The sequence below is a fragment of the Hippichthys cyanospilos genome, chromosome 3 (genome assembly GCF_059441005.1).
Source record: "Hippichthys cyanospilos isolate Australia breed blue-spotted pipefish chromosome 3, RoL_Hcya_1.0, whole genome shotgun sequence".
Lineage (NCBI taxonomy): Eukaryota > Metazoa > Chordata > Actinopteri > Syngnathiformes > Syngnathidae > Hippichthys > Hippichthys cyanospilos.
The window spans coordinates 17,285,107-17,303,290 of NC_142371.1; the positions used below are offsets into that span (position 1 = coordinate 17,285,107).

The 18,184-nt window shown below is 41.3% G+C and overlaps 1 protein-coding gene across 3 annotated transcripts in view; it reads left to right on the top strand.

The window, feature by feature from the left end:
* Positions 1-16,576, top strand: part of bcam (basal cell adhesion molecule (Lutheran blood group)) — a 53,079-nt gene extending 36,503 nt beyond the window's left edge. Inside the window, exons 4-17 of one of the 3 annotated variants that reach the window (XM_088410858.1) lie at positions 2,574-2,647; positions 3,366-3,462; positions 3,534-3,716; positions 5,138-5,259; positions 5,510-5,651; positions 6,636-6,751; positions 7,654-7,795; positions 8,729-8,853; positions 9,479-9,620; positions 10,454-10,474; positions 11,673-11,705; positions 13,377-13,518; positions 14,251-14,350; positions 14,498-16,576. In XM_088410858.1, coding sequence (XP_088266984.1) covers positions 2,574-2,647; positions 3,366-3,462; positions 3,534-3,716; positions 5,138-5,259; positions 5,510-5,651; positions 6,636-6,751; positions 7,654-7,795; positions 8,729-8,853; positions 9,479-9,620; positions 10,454-10,474; positions 11,673-11,705; positions 13,377-13,518; positions 14,251-14,350; positions 14,498-14,500 — 1,442 coding nt within the window. In that variant the 3' untranslated portion in view covers positions 14,501-16,576. The remainder of the gene's footprint in view (positions 1-2,573; positions 2,648-3,365; positions 3,463-3,533; positions 3,717-5,137; positions 5,260-5,509; positions 5,652-6,635; positions 6,752-7,653; positions 7,796-8,728; positions 8,854-9,478; positions 9,621-10,453; positions 10,475-11,672; positions 11,706-13,376; positions 13,519-14,250; positions 14,351-14,497) is intronic. The other 2 variants (XM_088410860.1, XM_088410861.1) reach the window with 2 other exon arrangements.
* The last annotated feature ends 1,608 nt before the right edge of the window (positions 16,577-18,184 follow it).

Sequence of the window (18,184 nt, forward strand, 5' to 3'; positions counted from 1 at the left end):
CTCTTTATGCGAAATCGACCCGTGTGTGGGAGTTAGAGGTCAAATGTCTTTTTTTTTTTTTTTTCTGGCTAGCTTGGTGCGTGGCATGCGGCATCCCTAACTGAGCGAAGTCGAATGCAAACACACAGACTGATAAAAACATGACTTCATGCTCTGTAGTCCGCTACTCTTTTTAAAGCGTTATAATACCAAATCCAATCTAAACATGCTCCAAAGTGCTTGAATTGTCAAACTTGCTCCTGCATTCCAACACGCTCGCTTACATGTCTACCCAGTAAAAAAAAAAAAGTTATCCATTAAATCAGCCGCGCTAACTGAAGTAAAAGTATGAAGGGTGTCTAATCAGGGGTGACCGCGGGTGGTCCAAGGACACACATGGAGTTGGGGGGGTCAAACCCCCCCGAAGTCTTATTTAGATGACATGTATGAGACATGACAGGTGTGATTGAACTTTCCATCAATTGTGTCAAGAATGATTAGCTGGCGGTTAATTGACCCCCGTTGAATTTATTAACCCCTGGGTGTCCAGGGATTTTTCACTAGCCTGGCCTTATTATCGCTCAACTTGGGCTTACTTTGAAAGGGTCATAACATCATCAAATAGAGTACAAAAATTGTAAAAATGCGATAATAGTCAAAAAAACTCTTTATATTTATACAGTTCTAAAATTGAAATATTTATTGTGCCATAATTACGATATTATGACTTGAAGACTTTTGCATTATGGGAGTCCAGGCTAACCCAATCAACAAAGTCACTGAAAGGCTTGCAAATGTCATAAGTTGGCTGCTAGCGCCACCCGATGGTTTTGGGGTGTCAACATAAAAAATTCAATTGTGCCCATTCGTGAGTTGCCGTTTAAAGGATTCATGCAAAAAAAATGCATGATAAAACATAGGTTTTCAATATGTCCAAGATGGACAATATTTCCCATTTTTAATGGCAGTAAATGAGCCTGACATGGGCTAAATTTGACACCTAGATGTACCTCTTGAAATCCTGTTTGCAAGCATTTAGAAGGGACAGCGAAGTGCAATATTGAAAGTCATCATGTTTTGACAATCTATGCAATATTTTAGCCTCCTATTGTTTATTTTGTATGCTTTCATTTGATATCCCACATCAAAACATCAAAAAGCCTGATTTGGATCAAAATTTCCCCCGGGGGTTAAAGAAAATTGTGTACTTAACGCTACCATTAATTGTGATGTACTTGTAGAAAAAAAATATAATAACTGGTGGTGTGTGGGCGATTTATGAACCGTGAAGTGTTGAACAATACCGCAATGAAGTGCCGTTTGGTTTGGAGCACTTAGTGGAAGAAAACTGCCCGCAGTTATTCATGGGTCACCCAATCTACAAGAGGGGAGGATGAATTATATGACGTCTGCCGCGCTTTTATGCTCTTCTGAAAGCTGAGCTCTGCTGCTTTCTATGAGAAAACCATCAATCAGAGAGGAGGAAGAAAAATTGTTCCAGCTGTGTTTCTGAATACGATATAGACAATATGTTTAAAGACACTTGCAAAAAATGTGACTCTCAACTTGTACACCCTTTTTTTAATACACTAAAATAGGGCCGCACCTGCCACACCATACACTAAAAACAGTTGGGTCAAAAATAACCTAATTATGTTGTTGCAGACACGCTTAGCATTGTGGAGTTGCTTTAGTTTGTTTTGTCATATATTTGCCGACTTTATAAGAGCAATTTAGTGTATGGTTGACTGTATGGTTTAGCTTTGCTTTTTATTTTCGAATGACGCAAAGTTTGATTGTTATTTACTGTAATTCCCCATAGGGCGCGCCAATGTACAGGATGCACCCTTAATTCTAGGGTCAAATTCATTTTTTTCTATGTCACCGTGTATAGGTCGCACCAACAGTTTGGCGACAATGTAAAAACTATAGCACATCAGAATATATCTCATCTTTTTTGACACTGTCCTTCCTCACTACAAAATGTAATATCAACATTGGCCAGAGGCGGCGCTAAAAAACAAAGATCAAGCAAAAACAATGCACGAATGAATGAACTGTTAAAGGACAAAACTAAATCTGTTCCAAAACGGCGGGGGCCCAATAACAGTTGATCCGCGGACCGGTACCGGGCCAGAAACCTGCGGTTGGGGACCTCTGCTATAGAAGATATATGATTTACTTTTTTGGAGCGAGATCATTTTTTTCTTAGAAGCTTCGGACAGCCGCTGATAACTTGACCTTGCACGCGAGCTGCAGAGAGAAGCGCCGGAAAGAAGGGAGAATCGTGCACCTGCGTAATTGTTTGTACAAGCTCAGCAGAGGTTGTTTTTTTTATTCTTAGCGCGTGAGCGGGTGATCTGACCCTTATCGGCTCATGCGAATGGGGTCACGGTTGGAATAACGGTGAGCAGGATATTTACTGCTCAACTGAATGAACAAGGTCAGGAGCCAGCGTGGGATTGGCGCTATGTTTTGGTGTGCGTTATCTTCTCGAGGTTAAAGGTGCGGGTGTTGCTTCCTGTGAATCATAATGATATGATCGTTTATCCACATGCTCATCTGCCTCGCTGTTTTTTTTTTCCCTCCCCCAGTCGCTCCGGAGAAGCCCGCCCTCACGCAGGCGTCAACACAAGCCATTTCTGTCGGACAGCCCAGCAGCTCCGAGGTGTGTTCGCAAAACCCCCGAAAAGCCATTATCCAGATAAAGTACTTTTTTTTTTAAATGATTATTGCGATCTTGAGATGGAACAAAAGTGGAATAATATATATAAAAAAAAACACTTAAAATGCTCCTATAAAATACTACAAAATGCAATGCTAGCATGCTAACACTCATAGCGAGCGCACTAATTGCTAGTTTAAATGTTAATCTCAAACTCAATGCTAATTGCTGGTTAACTGAAATGCTAATGCTAGTAAACATATTTCTAGCATCTTTCTGATAAATTTACAAATCCCATCACAAAAAAAAGGATATTCTTTGGCTTAGTGTATTATTCTTAGTTTTTCCAATGATCTGATGTGCTCAAACTCAAAAGTATTTTCAGTTCTGGGATTATTTTGAGGCATGGGGTGTAATATTCTTCAATTGCTACATTCAACCCAGTAGCTAGACAAACAGAAAATCCGATGACGGCAGCTTTTGATAATTATTGCAGTTTTATTATATACAGCAAATGACTCGGATGTGTAAAACTGTAAAAAATATATCATTAAAACATTTAAAAAACTATTGTCAAATAAAATCAACAAAACGCAGACCTTTTCCCCGTAATTAGATCAACTGTCATCTAAGCTAGCACGCCGATAGCTATCGTAAATGCTTGGCGTGTTGATGTGAGCGTATAAATTGATTTGAAGCTTTCTTCGCTCCCGTCAATCAGATCGGTACCTGCGTGACGATGAACGGACACCCGCAGCCGAGGATCATCTGGTTTAAGGATGGCCAGCCCCTTCCCGAGGTCAAGGACAGGAAAGAAAGTAAGTGGATACATTGAAGACTTTCAAGGTGGCGTTGGGCGCGACTCACACTGTCCCTCTTGTCCGCAAAGAGACCTACATGATTCCGTCTCTGGTGAAGGAGGCGTCGGGACTGTTTACCGTCAAGAGCACCTTGTACATGCAGCCCAGCAAGGCCGACAAGGACTCGGTGTTCCAGTGCACGGTGGAGTACAGCATGCCGGGAGACCAGATCAAGCAGAAGAAGTCGGACACCATCAACCTCAACCTCAATTGTGAGCGCGCGCGCCAAATCACAGGCCTCTTTCCCAAACGTCTCTGGCTAGCGTAACTTTGGTTTTGTTGTTCTCGCTACGATGCCAACCGCTAGCGTGTTATCTAACCCGCTGAGACTGAAGGTGAGCCACGTCAGTAGGATGGAAAACAGTAACGGTCAAAGATAGCAGCAAGATAGTAGCATAGCTTGCTTAAGATTCGCGCTAGCTCCGGATGCTACATTTGTAGGACCTACTCCTGTGCTACTTATGGGATTAAATCAAAACAACATAATATCACAAATGTAAAACTAATGCATTGAATTAGCACTTTGAAAAAATGACTGAAATTAGTCTCATCATGTTAGCTTGAGACGCTACACATAGCGTGTCAGTGTAATGCTACTGAGCTGCCATTAGCTCTTTTAATGTACTCGAATAAAATAACACAAATGTATAGCGAAATGGTGAGCCACATAAAATCAGACCAGGGTGGGATGGATAACAGTAATAGTCAAAAATAGTAGCAAGATAATAGCATAGCTTGCTTAAGATTTGCGCTAGCACCAGATGCTATGTATGTAGCACCTACTCGTATGCTTCCGTGTTACGTTGTTTCTACAAAATACATTGTTAAAACGTCATGATTTATTAAGCAAAATAAAATCACAAAAATGTGACTACAAATCAACCCACTTAAAAAACTTCAATTTTACTTTAAAACAGCAACTTCAGATTTATTATTCTTGTATAATACTGCCCAAAACAGTCCAAGCACAACAGCACATAATCATAAAACATTAACAATACTATTAATCATATCAAGTTTTTTATTTATGGAAAAAAAAATCTGCTCATTTTTATACTTAACCGTTTTGGGGCCTGAACAGGCCCACAGGCCATATGTTTGACACTGCTATTTTAGCCCTTACTATGCATTGAAATTAATATTTTTAACCTATGTCTAAACTAGTCTCATCCCCTTAATTGGGAAGCTAACTATCTTAACTAGTAGCTCGTTCCTTTATTAGTATATTCAAACAGAAATAATACATGTAGAATAACCAATTTTTTTTTATCGTAACTTATAACGCAATAACCTACTTCTACGCTATTTAAAGTATTTTTGCTTCCTTTTTTTTAACAACGACCAAATTCAACGCGAGCTAAATCTAAAGTCACAGTTTTGCCTCGAAATTGATTTTGTTACGTTCTAGCCACGGTTACAGCTCGCGAGCGCCATTTAGCCGATGCTTTGATGGCGTCGCGGTGACTTCGCCGCCACACAAGACAAGAATGTGGAGAATGAGGCCAGGAAAGAGGAGTCATTGCTGGAATGCTTTGTACACCTCCTATTGATGACATATTGTGCGGCGCTGGAAACTCACCCGACGGAGGAATTCTCACCTGTTCCCTCACAATGCCTGTCCTTGTCCATCTAGACCCTTCGGAGACGGCCACGTTTACTCTGCTCAATAAGGGCGCCGTCAAAGAGGGCGACAACGTCACCATGAAGTGCGAAACCGACGGGAACCCTCAGCCCGAGTTCGACTTTTTCAAAGACGTACGTTCAAACTAATTCTTTTAGCTAAAATGAAGGAAACACTATATATATAATATATACAGTGGACCCCCTGGTTACAGCGTTCCTGGCTTACTTTTTTCTCATGTTGAGATATGGAATACTGAGTTTTTTTGTTCCCTCTTTATGGTATTTTCCCGTTTTTACGACAAAAACAACTGTCATGACCCTATATATGTGTGTGTGTATATATATATATATATATATTGTTTATTTCGTTCTCTCCCTCCAGAACAAGGCTATATTCGGCCAGGGTGGCCTCCTGATGTTGAAATCTGTCAAACGCACGGACGCCGGCGCGTACGCGTGCAAGGCCATCGACTTCGACAACCTGGACGCAGACCTGACGGGCGAGATCAACCTCAACGTACACTGTGAGTTGATTTGGTTCACGTGAATCATTTCATTGTTAATGTTTTACGATACACATGTCACTTCCAGGAAGTTGCTGATTATCATTGGATTATAAACAGGGTTTTACTGTGGCATTCTGAACGTTTGGGAAGCTAGCTTGAGACATGGCAGGTGAAGGTACACTATCCAATGCTAGGGCTACCGGAAGTGACATGTTATATTATCAATGACAGTGACAAATACATAAACTTCAATTTTACAAAAATCCCCATACAAAGCTGCAAGGGTGAATCTAACAAACTAATCCATCCAACTAATGAGCTAAAGTTGAGTTAGCTTGTCAAAACTTAAAAACGTAAAAAAATACGTCAAACATATGGCCCGTGGGCCAATTCTGGCCCGCAAACAAGTGTAAATCGGTCCGCGAGATGATTATGCAATGTAGAGAATAAAAATGAGCTGAATTTTTTTCAATAAATGAAAACACTGAAATGTTTTATGATGAAACGCAACGTTAATGTTTTGTCATTAAAAGTGATGTTGTACTATTTTGGACAGTATTAAACAAGAATAATACATTTGAAGTTGTTGTTTTAAAGTTATATAAATACATATGATGATTTCATGGGTCCGGCCCACTTGGGAATTTTCTTTTCTCCATGCGGCCCGCAAGCTAAAATGAGTAAAATGGGACCATGCACTAATCCATCCAAACTATTGGGACGTGGCCCGTTTGGGGCATGGAAAGGACGAAAAGGTCCGTCGGTTTGATGGAATTGTTCCCGGTCGGGGCGTCGCTTTCAAGTCATCTTATTTTGAGCCTATCAAACGCATTAAGGGGAGATAACCCCGGAATTGTGCCAAACGGGGGTCAACTTCAGAGAAAGGCCATCGGCTTTGTACTCGCAAATATCTCGCTTTGTCGAACCCTCTTAAGAGCTTTGTTACGAGCTCGCCGGAGCTCTTAATTGATTTTCTTTTGTTGCCCTCTCTCTCCTTGTCAGACATCGATCCGATGAACGTGACCCCGGCCAAGCCTCAGGTGGTCATGCTGGGAGACAGCGTGGAGTGGCAGTGCAAGACCAAAGCCTCGGCCCCGCATACGGTGCAGTGGAAAAAGGTGAGACGACGTCGCTCCTCCTTTCTCCAGCCGCCATCGCTTTTGGACGTTTTGGAGAAGTATTTTATGTGACGTTTCATTTTCGGGCCCCGGCGGCAGGTGCGATTTGAAAATGGGCTGCGGGGCTCCAAAGCCAATTTCACAGATACTGTAATTATTTTGGGGGTCAAATTCTGGTATTACCGTGGATAACACGCACCACGTTTGGCAACAACGTACAAACTATAGTAAAACACAATATGTGTCAACTTTTTATATTATTCTTATGTTCATATCTGTAAGTTATTTATTTGTAGCGGGTTTCGTGTGTTTCACAATTCCCATATTGCGAGCGGTCAGTTCACATTGCAGTTGTTTTTTCATTTACTCGCGATGCAGCTCAAGTTCATTTTGACAAAACTACCAGAAGCTGCGCGACATCCGTCTTCCACCAAGTTTACGATTGTGTGTAAAAGACCGCAATCAAGAAACAAGTCGGATGGAATCTTCCGTCTTCTCTAACCCAAGTGGGGTCCGCGGACTCCCCGAGGTCCTAACCGCATCCCTCGTGAAAATGTTATGTCTAGGACGCAGGGACTCAGCATTGCGATTGTACCTCATCAGCGGTTTGAATTTTTACCTAGCTTGCCCAGCAAGTCAGCCCTGCCCCTAAGAAAGATAAATAAAATCCGTAATGGATGGGTAGGCGTCCCTAATGAAGTGTGGAGAGACAGAAGAAGACACAATAGAAGTATTGATTTTGAGTATGAGCTACTTCTTTACTCGCCACTCCACGTGTAAAAACAATCAGGCACGTTACTGTTGTGTTGGTGCAGTGTTCTAACAGTCCGAGTAAGTGTTTATGTTGAAAATATGTTGGAATTTTTCCTTGGCTCACACCGTCTCTGTTTTGATGGCCGCAGGATTCCGCGGTTCTCTCTCAGGACGGGACCCTCTCGATAACGGCCGACTCGTACGAGAAAGGTGGCGAGTACGTGTGCCTGGGGGATGTGCCGTCCGTGCCGGGACTGACGGACCAGGCCAGCGCCACCCTCACCATCAAAGGTAACGCGCTGACACTTTACAACATAAAGAGAACAAGGAAACTCGCTGGACATTCATCCTTCTTATTCTAACCTAGCGACGTAAACTTTGAGGTACAGTGAAATCCCCAGGAAAAAAAGAGACGTTAATATTAATGCCCGGCCGATTACCAACACAAATTTAACATCAGTTTTGTTTTTGTTGTGTGTAGGGCAACTGCAAGCCCGAGGTTGTAGGTTGATTTTTTTTTTTTTTTTTAACTTTCAATTTTCCTATTTACGACAACATCAACATAGAATTAACATGCCTGCATGGCTGGAGAAAAATTCCAACATATTTTCAACATAACAAAGACATACTCGGACTATTAGAACACTGCACCAACACGACAGTAACGTGCCTGATTGTTTTTACACCTGGAGTGACTAGTAGTCGTTCAAACTCAAAATCAATACTTCTATAGTGTCTTCTTCTGTCTCTCTTTGTTTACTAGGCGATGGCCCCCTGGTGGCTAGAAAAAAAATGCAGCTAAGTCGCACTGTACTATAAACGTAGGATTCAAAGCGTGAGGGAAAAGGAGTGGCTTAGAAAAGTCTAAAATTTACAGTAAATTAGTAATTGGGATTGAAAATCTAGAGTTAAAAAAATGTAAAAAAACATGTCTGGGATTGAGTTAAAGTTAAAAAAAAATACGTGGTCCTTGCATCCTTCAACCCTCGAAGAAAAATGTTTGTTTCTAGAAAGGCGCTTCCCACTCCTGCGCCAATGTCAAGTGTATCCGCGCAAAGCATCAAAAGCGTCTTTTCCTGCGGCGCGCTAACAGGATGCTAGCAATGCGCGTTAGCGGGCGCTCAGGAAGAACGCAGCACAGTGGGAGGAAGCGCCACGCCGGCGCGTCGCTTCCCACCTCTCGGCCATGGAAACCTTGACCCCCCCCCCCCCCTCCCCCCGCAGGAAAGCCCGTGATCGAGACGCCGGCGGGAGGGGAGGTGTCCAAGGAAGGGGAGGCGGTCACCCTCAGGTGCTCGGCCTACGGATCGCCGGCCCCGCAGTTCACGTGGAAGCCCTCGGGGAAACAGGTACAAAATTTCCTTCTGACCATCCTCGTTTCGATGGTCAAAAACAAAATTCTCGTCTGTGACACCAAGCAAGCGGAGACGGAAAAAAAAGGAAAAAGGAAAAAAAACGCCATCAAAACACAACTGAAAATGTCAATTCAGGATTTGGTGTCAGAGTTATAGAAAAAAATTGAGTTATAGAAAAAGAACTCTAATCCCTGAATTAATTAAACTAATTAGTCAGAATTTTCACTTGAAAAAAGAGAACTCTGAATGTGGTCAGAATTTGGATATTTTCAGAATTCTCAAATGACAATAAAAAAGTCAGACTTCTGACTTGTTTTTCCGTAATTAATTCATCCGACTAGCCAGAATTCAAGTCAGGAATTTTTCCTCACCACATGAGAATTCTTAAAATTAAGTCAGAATTCTGACATTATTCTCAAAATCATGACTTTAAAGCAAGGGTTCTCAGTTTTAAATACTTTCTAAGGGATTAAAAACACCCTAAGAACATGGAAAATGTTTTGAGTTGTGAGCTTAACTACACATCCAGTTCTACTCCTAAGTCAAGTTACCACAACTGGTCAAACTCCGGACTGTCCAAAGATCAGGATTTATTTATTTTTTATTTTTTTTTCCGCAGTCGGTGACGGTGGAGGGCAACAAGGTGGTGAGCACGGTCACTCTGCCGGCCAGCGCCGCCGTCATGAAGGAAGGCGTGGTCTGCGAGGCGGCCAACCAGCACGGCGCCGATAGCAAGACCTTCAGCGTAGCTCTCAAAAGAGGTCGGGCAGCCTTTGCTTTTTGCAGCTTCATCAAAAGTGGCCGCGCCTCCTTTCCGGTCCAACTAACGTCTCCGTTCGTAATCTCCGCCAATTTATTATTTATTATTGGCTGGTACTATCGGTTGCAAAATCGACGAAAATCGGCTCTTTACTCTTTATGGGACAATATTAGCTCTCTCATAATGGGATTTTTTTTTTTTATGCAATTACAACATCAGAGAAAAGGATGTTTTTTTTTTTAATTCCCTTTCTTTGACCCAAAAAAGAAAAAAAAATGTTTTCAGGGGGGTGGCTCACTCATCTTCTAAATAGCAAAAATCTTGTTTTTTATTCAATTACAACACCCCACCCCACTCAAAAAATGGAAAAAAACATTCAGAAAAAAATAAAATCAGAAAAAAATATTTGTTGAATTTCATTGTAGCATTGTTAAAATGATATTTTTCAGAAAAATTACATTTTGGGGGGGAGGGGTTACCAATTGGAACAATAGCTTTTTTTTTTTACTCATTATCACATTACAACATAAACAACAATGACGACACCCACCCAAATAAAACAAATTCATTTAAAATAAACAGTAAAATAAATTATTTTGGGGTAGAATTTTACAAAAAGTACAAAAAGTATACAAAATGTCTCAAAAGAATTTTTATTTTTCAAGGTGCGCTGACCAATCACCCCCCCCCCCCAAAAAAAAAAAAATTCTCGTATTTAGACAGAATTCCTTTCAGCGTCCTTTTTGCGGTCAAAGCCACGCAATCTCGGCGCTTTCTATTTTCCCGCACCCCCCCACCCTCACCCGCTTTTTCTTCTTTGTGGTCTCTTTGCAGCGTCCAACTCGGCCGAGCGAGGTAGAACCTTCTCTCCCCTCCTCCTCTTGTCCCTCCCGCTTTCAGGACTCTTTCTTGTACACGCCCTATCGTTTTAGTACGCCCCTCTCTTCACTCACCCGCCCCCCTCCCCTCCATCCCTCTCACACACGCGCGCACACACACACACACACACACACACTGCACTGCACTGCGATCTTGTACATGAGCCCTGTCGCTACCAAAACACTGTGGATATTGTATATTGTTCTTCTTTTTCTTCTCTCTTGTCATCTTTGTAATGTCTGTGGGATGCTGCGACGCCTCTTTTTTGTGGCCCTCAGGGGACAATAAAGGATTCTATTCTATTCTATCCCTCCCTTTCCGCTCTGTGTGCGTCTCCTTTCCGCTTTGTAGTTGCACGCTCAAACTCTTTTTGTCTTCTTCCTCGCCGCGCGCGTGTGTGTGTTTGTGTGCGCACGCCCATGGTTTTTGCTACATGGTGGGGACCAAATCCTGGGTTTTTCTCTGTCTTTGTCGGGACCACTTGTACTTGTGGGGACCCTTTTGGTGGACCGCACAAGCTCAGACCTCTTTTTGAGACGCGCTCGGATTTTGGTTGGGGTTAAGGTTAGGGTTAAGGGCTATGTCAATGGGATGTCCCCGCTATAATAGAAAAAAAACTCGTTTGTGTGTGCGCACCCTTGGATTTCGCTACATGGTGGGGACCGAGTCCTGGGTTTTTCTTTTTTTATGATAGATACAGTAGATAGATAGATAGATAGATAGATAGATAGATAGATAGACAGACAGACAGACAGGCAGACAGACAGACCAGATTCCACCAGAAGCGGCCCATGAGCCACATTTTTGACACCCCTTGATTAGCGGCGAGGAAATGCATTACGTCAATAGGATGTCCCCAATGTGATTAAAAAAAAAAAAAAAAAAAACTTGCGTGTTTGTGTATGTGATCTTGGTTTTTGGTACATGGTGGGGACCAAATTCTAGGTCTATCTTTTTTGTGGGAACCTTTTGGACTTTGAAGTTCATCCTTTTTTTGAGGGACAGGACTCACTTTGAATTTCATTTTGGTTGAGGTGAGAATAAGGGTTAGGCAATCTTTCAATGGCATGTCCCCACTCTGATAGTAAAAAACCCTTTGTGTGTGTGTGTATGTGTGTGCGCTGGTGTCACGGTGTTTGGCTTTTGGACTGAGCGACTTTCTTTTTCTCAAAAGTGCTGCTCTCTGGAAACCCTGTGCTTAAGTCAGGTCTGTAAAACCGCTAACTTCACTCACATCCTCTTTGTCCACGTTTTTATGTGTGTGCGCATACATGATGTACAGTAGTGTTGTGTTTTGACGAGAGCTGTTTATGTACGCATGCTTGTATTACTGCCGTCGTGGGGACACACGTCGCCGTCGGACTTGTTTTTGCAGCTTTAAAATGGTAAACGCGCTACGATGGTTTCATTTGTTTTTGGATGATCGCGACACTTCCTGGTTTCAAAAGTCAACGTCCAATGAAAAGCTATTTTTGCATTTGCCATTTTACATTTGCGAGAATCCGCATTATCGACGCCTCCCATAAATTATTGCTTGTATCAGTGGTTCTCAAATAGGTCTACAGGAAGGCACTTTAAGAGGTATGTGAGACCTTGTGTGAGTTTCTGCAGATAGCAAAAGATTAATTGATTATTCAAAGGTTTTAATTCCAATTTAAGAGCAAATGAATTGTAACATGAAATGAATTATTTTACCTTCAGGCGGTATGTGGGATTTTAACAGAATTTCTGCAGGTATGAGCAAATGTAATTTCATGCCGTGACAAGAACCGTACGTGTTTCTTTTCAACTTAAGAGCAAATTAATTAGAACATGAAGCATCTTACATCATCTTCGGGCTATATGGGATTTTACCTAGGCTCCTGAAGGTATCAGCACTGTGTGGTTTCATGCTATACGTATGACAATTATTCTCTACAATCTACAAATTCAATTTAATGTTGTGACAGGAAAAGTATGGTTCTCTTTTCAACTTAAGAACCAATTCATTTGAACATCAAACAAATTAGAAGTGCAAATTAATTGGGACACGAAGCATCTTACATCACCTTATATATGAGTATATGAGATTTTACCTGTGTTCTTGAAGCTAGCATACCTAATCAAATTTTCTGACAGGAACAGTACATTTTTCTTTTCAACTCAAGAGCAAAGTAACTGGAACATGAAGCATCTTACATCACCTGCAAGGCTATCCGGCATTTAACTGGGTTTCATCGACAAAAAGGTTGAGAACCACTGATAGAAAGATTTACCTTGTGTTTAGCATGACAGCTATGCTAAGCTATTTGGCACCCTAGAAAAAATGTATGGCAGGATTGTAAGAATACCTCAACATATTATATAATGAAAGCCGAAAAGTTTTTTTTACTATGATTATAAATTGAATTCTGTGTTACGCCACAAGAAGGCACCTGCACCACTGCAGAAATAGAATCTTTTGCATGTCTCCACAAGTCCAGTAATAAAAGTGTGGGCGGGGCCAGGGCTTTGCCATGTCATCATTGTGTTTGTGGCTGGTCATCAGCTTCATTGTTGTGAATATGCCGGTCCCGTATTTTTGGGGTCCCAGCACATTTCAGTTCTCCTGCATTTAAGACTAACTCCACATCCCACTCCCCCTACCCGCCCCCTCTCCTCCTCCCCCCACCCGGACCCATTTAACTCCTCCCCCATCTGTCCTTTTCCCTCTCTTCTCAACTTCATAAAATCTCCTAACGCTCCCCGCACCAATCATCATGACCCCCCCCCCCCCCCCCCCCCGAAATCAAATCAAATCCGACTTCTTCCCCCCGCTACGATCAATTTCCACCTCCATCCTCCCTCCCCCGTGCACCCGTCCCCATCCTCACCCCCGCCCGTCATTGCGGCGCTGTAGCCGACCAGCAGCAGGGAGGTTCCAGCGGGGTGGTGATCGCCGTGGTGGTGTGCGTCCTGCTGCTCCTGCTCTTGGTGGCCCTCATCTACTTCCTCAACAAGAAGAGCAAGCTGCCCTGCGCCAAGAAGGACAAGAAGGCCGTGTGAGTAGCGGCAAATCTCTTCGTCAAAACTGCCTGAGGGCTGAAACTACAAAATACTTTTTAAATATGATTTGAATGAATAAATCGCTTGCACCACAAAATACTGTGCACAGTCTTGCTCAGCGTATTTAATGTACAACTCTTAAAGTAAAAAGCAATTTTTATATGTGAATGAATAAATCGCTTATACATGGTTAAGCAAATCATTGTCATCGTAAAGTGACAAACTCTCTCTGATTACCCTTTAACCATGAAATGCAAGTTATTTGTTATTAAATTCCCCCAAAATGGCAATACCTCGTAAATTAGGCACAGCAAAACATTGCTTTATACTTCTAGCGTTTGTGACACTTGGATGTTGGACATCAATATTTGCGCAGCGTTTCAGAGTCACGGTTTCATGAACTGAAATGCGTACCATACACAATCTTGCTCACCCCATTCGTTGTACAGACATAAAGTAAAAAGCAGCATGAAGAATTATTACAAGATTTTGGTTTTTGAAATACCATTTGAATGAATAAATCGCTTGCGCGTGGCTGAGCAAATCAATCTGGGATGCCTCCGAGATGAAGGCTTTCAAGTAACCAATGGGGACACCGTAACATGACAACCTCACTCGGGAAAACTTTGCTTTTTACCTGTCGCATTTTTTAACCCATCACTTAAAGTGTTTTTACAAGCAATTAAAATGGATTGGTGTATTTCTTGTCTGCTGCCCCCCCCCTACAGGGCAGATGCTGAAGTGAACAATGACATCGTAGTAGAGATGAAGACGGACAAAGCCCACGAAGAAGCCGGCCTCCTCAACAAGAGACCGCCAGCACAACAGGTAAGCTAACGTGCTAATATGCTAGGGCTATTATCGGAATTCTCCTAATGATTGATTTTTTTTTTTTTTTTTTTACTGGTCTATTTATGTTTTTGTATTGAGGCCAGAGCCATATCTAATTTTTTTTTATTGTTTTTCTTGCTGCAGTGATGGACAACGACCAGCAGAGGGACCAAGGGAAGAAGCTTGACAGTAATGAAGAAAAAAAAAAAAAATTACGTCACCGTTTTGTATTCGCTTTTAAAGGGGAGCGGAGCCCCAAGCCCCGCCCCCTCTTTCACACCGCAAGTGTGACATCACTGAATGACGCGTTCATGAACCAATCACAACTTTTGGCGACTCCCCGGCAGAATTGCGTAAACAGTGCCATCAAAAGTTGTTTTTATTTTTTCCCAAATCCCGCTGCGGCTTTTGTGCCTCGGTGTCTCGCCAAATAATTTTCTCAACCGTCTGCTTCCAAATCAGGCCTCTTTTTTTTTTCTTTCGCTCTGCTTTCGCAACACTTGACATCGTGCATATTCACCCTCCTTTCAAAAGTATTGGGACGGCCTGCGTTGGCTCAAATCACACTTGATTTAATGCTCATCAGGTTTTTAATTTCATTTCTGACAAATGCGACAACAGAAAACAATAATACACGAATAATCCAAATATGAACCCGTCCATAGCATTTAGCATCGATAGCACGTTCCCGCCATGGACAAATGAAAGTAGCCTTGGCCTTCCGTCACTCGGCCGTCGTCTAATATTTTTTTCTGTATTTAATGATTCACATGATATTGAAATTTCTCTGGATTTTGGCGGTTAGTTTAGATTAGCAAAGGGCGTTTTGAGTGTTTTTTTGGACGTATGCATGTGGATACGTCAACACGCTGTGTATTTATTTGATGGGCCTTCACATTTTGATGAAAAACCCTCATTCTGCTCTGGAAAGATCAGATTCCTCGTTTGCTTTTTTTTATATATATATATAAATGATGTATAGCCCAATTGTGCCACTTAAGTGCAAAACTAATCAAAATTGTCACTTAAAGAATACAGTGAAAATTCAGGCTTAGACACCAGCGAAAGAGAAAAATGGTGGAGGGTGTTTTGTTTGTTTGTTTTTCCGAGCACACGCGTCATTTCAAAATGAATCCATTTGCTCTGTTGATTTCTTTCCTCTCGCTTCTTTTTTTGGAAACTGTGATTGCGGAAGGCCATTTTCTTTGCAGGGCCATGAAAGCTTTGAAAAGGTGGGGGGGGGGGTTGTTATTTGAGGGCCGGACGATTATAAGTTTGTAATGTTTATTTTTTTACTCATTGGAGTTTGAGGGGTTTTTTGGGGGGGGAACTGCCAGACTTTTTTAAAAGCATTTGAAATGTCATGGATCCCTTTATGTTTATGGTAATTGTGGATATTTTTTTAAATGAAGAATTTGGAATGTCATTGGAGTAAATTGGGGATGGGGTTTTATTTGTTTATTTTTTGTTAAGCATTGAAAATGTTCCCTTTTGTTATTTGTTTCTTTGTTTTCTTCTTTGTTCTATGGTCAATAGTGTTTTTTAATTAACAATTTGAAATATCACAGGAGCAAATTGGGAATGGGATTTTATTTTTATTTTATTTTATTTTTTGGGGGGGGGGGGCAGTTACTGCCTGAGGGTTTTATTAAGCATCCGAAATATTAGCAGTAAATTGGGGACCCTTTTTTTTTATGGTAATTGCATTTTTTTCCCCCTAATTTAAGAATTTGAAGCAGAACGGGGAATTGTAAGTTCATTTTTTTAAAGATTTTGTTTCGAAGACTTCCTGTGCTGGGCGATAGCGGCTTGACGTGACCTTTGACTTTTGTTTGACACTGGAATTAATGGCCTTGCATTATTGAGAAAAAAACACAGACGCTCACCTCAAAACTATTTGATTTTTTTTTCTTTTTTCAAACGCGTGTCTACTGATCTTGACTGTTAGCAAACCTGTCACGACAGGCTCTCGTCTATTTCACTGTTTTATATATATATATATATATTAAAAAAATGTGTTGCCTTCTTTTTTTGTCAAGTTTGGGACTACTGAGTTGTATTTTTTTTCTCTCTCTTTAAGGATAATTATTTGGCTAAGAATTTCCGTGCTTTAATTCCTTTGACTGTAAACTGTATATTTTGTGGTACGCTAATGTGGTGTGTTGATGTATCGTTTTTGTATTTTTTTTCAAGCTTGTTTAGAATTTAAAATGGAAAGACACACATTTGTTTCCTGTTTCTTTTTTTCAAAACACAAATAGGCTCATGAGATTGATAATGTTGTTTTTTTCTTTCGTCCTCTCCGTTATTAAAATATGCCATTTGTCACTTCACAATTGAGTTTACAGGAAAACTGTCACATACTGTAAGTTGAGCTAGTATCATTTTATGTTATTAGATATTTATATAATGATAATGTGTTCATTTAAAGCTAAATAAAACGTCATTAATAAGGTCAGGCTCGCAAAATATTTTTTATTGTGCCAAATACAACTTAAAGTATATTTGGATGAGAAAACAAAGCTAAAAAAAAATTCAAGCGTATTTTACCCTGCAACGAAATGTAGTTTATGTAACGTCATCCGTTTAGTTTTCTGTCTCATTGGAGCCCTCTTTAATTCCGTAGGATTGGCCCCAGTTGCAAAGCCTTTTTTGGTCCTGGAGGGTTAACGGAAACATATGGCAGCAACATAACAATCAACTTGTGATATTGGGGGATGTAGGTGTAAGCGATTACACTATCAGTCCATGCAATCACTACTATCTTCTTCCCCGGGAACATGACGACCGATCTCATACTGTTCAGCCCTGTCCTTATGTTGCGGTGCCTGCTTTCTTCTTATAGCTGCAGGAGACGTGTAATCTCCTCACACTTTGTTCGCAAACAACTCCCAACAGAAAATATCCAGGTCTATTGCTTCTTGTTAATTACATTTGATATGTAGCAGAGCTCGATGCTACTTGGCATGCCGTGCTGGACACAGCAGCGCAGCTCGACTTGTGGACTGGCATGTAAAGAAAAACAAAAAACTCCTATCTTGATTTGCTCCGACAAGAGCGCAAATGAGTTTTGAAGAATTTCAACGAAGCCATCAATCCTCATCAGAAGGCCTCACGCAGATCACAAGCAGAAAGCAGCATGACTCATCACGCTCGTTACAATTGATCCAATTCAAATGGAAAAGCGGGCACCGCGCTCGGCGGAACCATCACGTACTTGCACTCGCCCACGTTGGGCTAGCCGTCCATTAGCAGATTAAAAGTGTCGCCCGTCAAAAGTAGTTATCATTCAATATCAATAAATGTAGCCGCGCACAAAAAAAAATCATTACAAAGACGAAAAGAGCACATTATAAATACAAAAATATTCACAAAAAAAAGAATCACATACAAAACATGAAATAATTGCAAAATAAAAATTCTTACAAAAGCAAATTACAAAAAAATGTATATAAAAGTCAACAATATAAATCATATCGGCCATACCGGCGGGCTGGCTTCTTCAAAAGAAAAAACAACATAAATATACGTCTTTGGGATTGAATGAGTGAATGCATTGCGGGGTTGAGAGCATAATGGCCAGGTGGAGACCGTCGTGGCCACACGGATACAAAAATTGCACAAAGCGAAACGAAAGCATGGTTTATGATACCATCAATCTGGATTTCGCTCTCTCGAATTGAAGCAAATGTGAGCCGTGAGGAAATAAAGAAGAATGAGGGAGCGCTTGTTTTAATATTGTTTATCTCCCTCCGTGCTCCACTTTCATATCCTGCCTGTGTGTTTCTTGCTCGAGTATGATTGATTCGTATTATTGATTAGATCTATAAC